This window comes from Oncorhynchus gorbuscha, unplaced genomic scaffold (assembly GCF_021184085.1).
Source record: "Oncorhynchus gorbuscha isolate QuinsamMale2020 ecotype Even-year unplaced genomic scaffold, OgorEven_v1.0 Un_scaffold_1558, whole genome shotgun sequence".
In the NCBI taxonomy this organism is placed as follows: Eukaryota; Metazoa; Chordata; class Actinopteri; order Salmoniformes; family Salmonidae; genus Oncorhynchus; species Oncorhynchus gorbuscha.
In genome coordinates this window covers 129,384-133,420 of record NW_025746297.1, presented here as the reverse complement: position 1 = coordinate 133,420, position 4,037 = coordinate 129,384, and the positions used below count along the sequence as shown (strand labels likewise).

Here is a 4,037-nt window from a genome sequence, read left to right as displayed (position 1 = left end):
TGAGATGGTTTGAGATGAGTTGGACCGCAGAGTGAAGGAAAAGCAGCTAACATGTGCTCAGCATATGTGGGAAGTCCTTCAAACTGTTGGTAAAGCATTCCAGGTGAAGCTGGTTGAGAGAATGCCAAGAGTGCAAATCTGTCATCAAGGCAAAGGGTGGCTACTTTGAAGAATCTAAAATATAACAGTTTTTGGGGTTACTACATGATTCCATAGTTTTGATGTCTTCACTGTTATTCTACAATGTAGAAAATAGTCAAAATAAAGAAAAACCCTGGAATGGGTAGGTGTGTCCAAACTTTGGACTGGTACTGTATATGACACCAACTTATTATTCTTCTGATGATGTTCACACAGGAAACCATGGAGAGACATTCTCTACATTCAGAGAGCAACAGCAGGAAGATCACAGAGCTAAGAGGTCTCACCACTGCCCACATTGTGGGGAGATTTTCTCATTTCTATCAAAGCTGAAAATACACCTAAAAATACACTTAGGAGAGAATCTGTATTCCTGTACTGACTGTGGCAAGGATTTCACAACATTAAAGGTTCTGATGGTTCATCAGAGAGTGCATGAACGGATACATACAGGATTGAAGCCTTACTTCTGCTCTGACTGTGGAAAGAGTTTCTCACGACTGGACACCTTAAAAAGACATGAACATATACATACAGGAGAGAAGCCTTACTCCTGCTCCGACTGTGGGGCAAGTTTCTCTCGACTGGGCCACCTAAAAACACATGAAGGTATACATACAGGAGAGAAGCCTTACTCCTGCTCTGACTGTGGAAAGAGTTTCTCTCGACTGGGCCACCTAAAAACACATGAACGTATACATACAGGAGAGAAGCCTTACCCCTGCTCTGACTGTGGGAAGAGTTTCTCTCTACTGAGCAACTTAAAAGCACATGAACGTATGCATACAGGAGTGAAGCCCTACTCCTGCTCTGACTGTGGAAAGAGTTTCTCTCGACTGGGCCACCTGAAAACACATGAACGTATACATACAGGAGAGAAGCCTTACTTCTGCTCTGACTGTTTAAAATGCTTCACAACATCAAATGACCTGAAAGTTCATCAGAGAACACACACAGGAGAGAAACCGTACTCCTGCTCTGATTGTGTAAAATGCTTCACAACATACTCTGGTCTTGAAAGTCATCAGAGAACACACACAGGAGAGAAGCCGTATGCCTGCTCTAATTGTGTAAAATGCTTCACATCATCAACTAACCTAAAAGTTCATCAGAGAACACACACAGGAGAGAAGCCTTACTCCTGCTCTGACTGTGGAAAGAATTTCTCCCGACTAGGCAACTTAAAAAGACATGAACTTATACATACAGAAGAGAAGCCTTACTAATGCTCTGACAGTTGAAAGAGTTTCTCCCAACAGGGCAACTTAAAAATACACAAACATATACATAAAGCAGGAGTAAGGCTTATCTCCTTTAACTGTGGGAAATGCTACACAACGTCAACTGAGCAAAATGTTCACCCAATAGGACACACAGGAGAGAACCCTTGCTTCTCCTCTGACTGTGGGAAGAGTTTCTCCCAACAGGGCAACTTAAAAATACACCAATGTATACATAAAGGAGAGAAGCCTTACTCCTGCTCTGACTGTGGGAAGAGTGTCTCCCAACAGATCCACTTAAAAGGTCACCAGGGAATACACACAGGAGAGAAGCCTTACTCCTGCTCTGACTGCGGGAAGAGTTTCTCCCGATTGGCCACCTTAAAAACACATCAATGTATCCATAAAGGTGAGAAGCATCATCAGTTGTCTCAGACCAGCCAAGATTAGTCACTACATCACCTCATTCTCATCTCATAAAGGAAGTGGTAACAGTGAATTTGATAACATTAACACTCTATTGTAATCATATTTTTTTTCTCACTGTGTTAACCGTGCAGAGGAAAGGGAGCATTATAGAATGTCATTGTAAATGATCTTTCTCCATAGAAATGCATCAACTTGTACTTTAGCATTTTAGCTAATAAGCAACTTTGCAACAACATTGCATGACCAAAAGTATGTGGACTCCTGCTCCTTGAACATCTCATTCCAAAATCATGGACTTGGTGCCCCTTTTGCTGAAATAACAGCCTCCACTCTTCTGGGAAGGCTTTCCACTAGATGTCGGAACATTGCTGTGGGGAATTTCTTTCATTCAGTCACAAGTGATGTTGGGCGATTAGGCCTGGCTCGAAGTCGGCATTCCAATTCATCCCAAAGTTGTTAAATGGGGTTCAGGTCAGGGCTCTGTGTAGGCCAGTCAAGTTCTTCCACACCAATCTCGATAAACCATTTCTGTATGGACCTCGCTTTGTATAGGAGCCTTGTCATGCTAAAACAGGAAAGGGTCTTTATCAAACTGTTGCCACAAAGTTGGCAGCACAAAATCATCTTGAATGTCATTGTATGCTGTAGCGTTATGATTTCCCTTCACTGGAACTAAGGGGCCTAGCCCGAATCATGAAAAACAGACCATTATTCCTCCTCCACCAAACTTTACAGTTGGCACTATGCATTGGGACAGGTAGCATTCTTCTGGCATCCGCCAAACCCAGATTTGTCCATCAGACTTCCAGATGATAAGGCGGGATTCATAACTCCAGAGAACATGTTTCCACTGCTTCAGAGTCCAATGGCGGGGTGCTTTACACCACTCCAGCTGACGCTTGGCATTGCACATCTGGGTGATTTTAGTCTTGGGTGCAGCAGCTCGGCCATAGAAACCCATTTTTTTGTGAAGCTCCTGACTAACAGTTCTTGTGTTGTCGTTGCTTCCAGAGGCAGTTTGGAACTCGTTAGTGAGTGTTGCAACCGAGGACAGACTATTCTTACGCGCTTCAGCACTTGGCGGTCCCGTTCTGTAAGCTTGTGTGACCTACCACTTCGCTCCTAGATGTTTCCACGTCACAATAGCAACACTTATAGTTGACCGGGGCAGGGCTAGCAAGGCAGATATTTGACGAACTGACTTGTTGGAAAGGTGGCATCCCATGACGATGGGATGCCACCTGTCAATAACGGGTGTGGCTGAAATAGCCGACTCTACTAATTTAAAGGGGTGTCTTTATACTTTTCTGTTTATATAGTGTACCAAGCATTTTAGGTTAGCATGCAACTACTTAGCATTTTCATTAACGTTAGCAACAACAAATTGGAACAAGTAAAATATACGTATTGCATATTCGTAACATATTGTACGAATTGTAATTCGTAGCATACTATACGCCATACAAATCTTATTATATTGTACTACTCATTTTACATTTGTAGGCCACTGTAATGTAACAAAGCATACTGTATCATACTAAAGTGTGTGGTATGGATTTTTGTTACATATGGTACGTTTTGCTCTTACACCAAGTTGTCCCTCTGCAGTTCTCTGTGGGAATGAGCTGGTAGACACGTGTATCAGATAGAGATGGTGTGATGATTCGTTTTCACCATTAGTTTGGGTGGATTATTTTTAACTACATAACTTTTTTTTAATGATATGCAGGCTCTGAAATGACTACAAGTGTTTATTAAATTGCCTTGGAAAACTAGATTGATTACTTTAGTCATTGGTTAATGTATTTGGATAACTGCAATGAACTTATTGATCTGCCTATGAAAAATAAACATTCTACATTAATTTGTGCTGGTCATACTTGTTTTTTTGGGTTATCTATACAGAGAATACTATGATTTGTTTACTTCATGGTATTCAAAATAATGTACATGTCTATATACTCAAAACATGTCACTACATCTCTAGACATCACCATGGAGATAAGCCAATTTGCAGTATAAATTACTTAAATATGTTTCTTATTAAATAACAGTTAAATAAAACAAAGTATTATTTCTTATTTTAAAGTGTTTTATGTGGTGCCAAAGTCCAGGGACAGCATTAACACCACAATCCAATACTGACCCAGTTACTATTGGGGAATGGAACCAGAGAGGAAGATTGTGTTACCTTTCTCACATCACTACAGTATTCATTCTTCATTGTTAGAGCTCAATATATGCCCA

The 4,037-nt window shown here is 41.0% G+C and overlaps 1 protein-coding gene across 1 annotated transcript; it reads left to right on the top strand.

The window, feature by feature from the left end:
- The first annotated feature begins 208 nt into the window (after positions 1–208).
- LOC124023223 (gastrula zinc finger protein XlCGF17.1-like) lies at positions 209–3,654 on the top strand. The gene has a single exon (XM_046337751.1). The coding sequence runs from the start codon at positions 318–320 to the stop codon at positions 1,365–1,367; it is 1,050 nt and encodes a 349-aa protein (XP_046193707.1). The 5' UTR covers positions 209–317; the 3' UTR covers positions 1,368–3,654.
- The last annotated feature ends 383 nt before the right edge of the window (positions 3,655–4,037 follow it).

Excerpts from the sequence above, each read along its gene's own strand:
- LOC124023223 (XM_046337751.1), top strand. The coding sequence starts at position 318 with ATGACACCAACTTATTATTCTTCTGATGATGTTCACACAGGAAACCAT.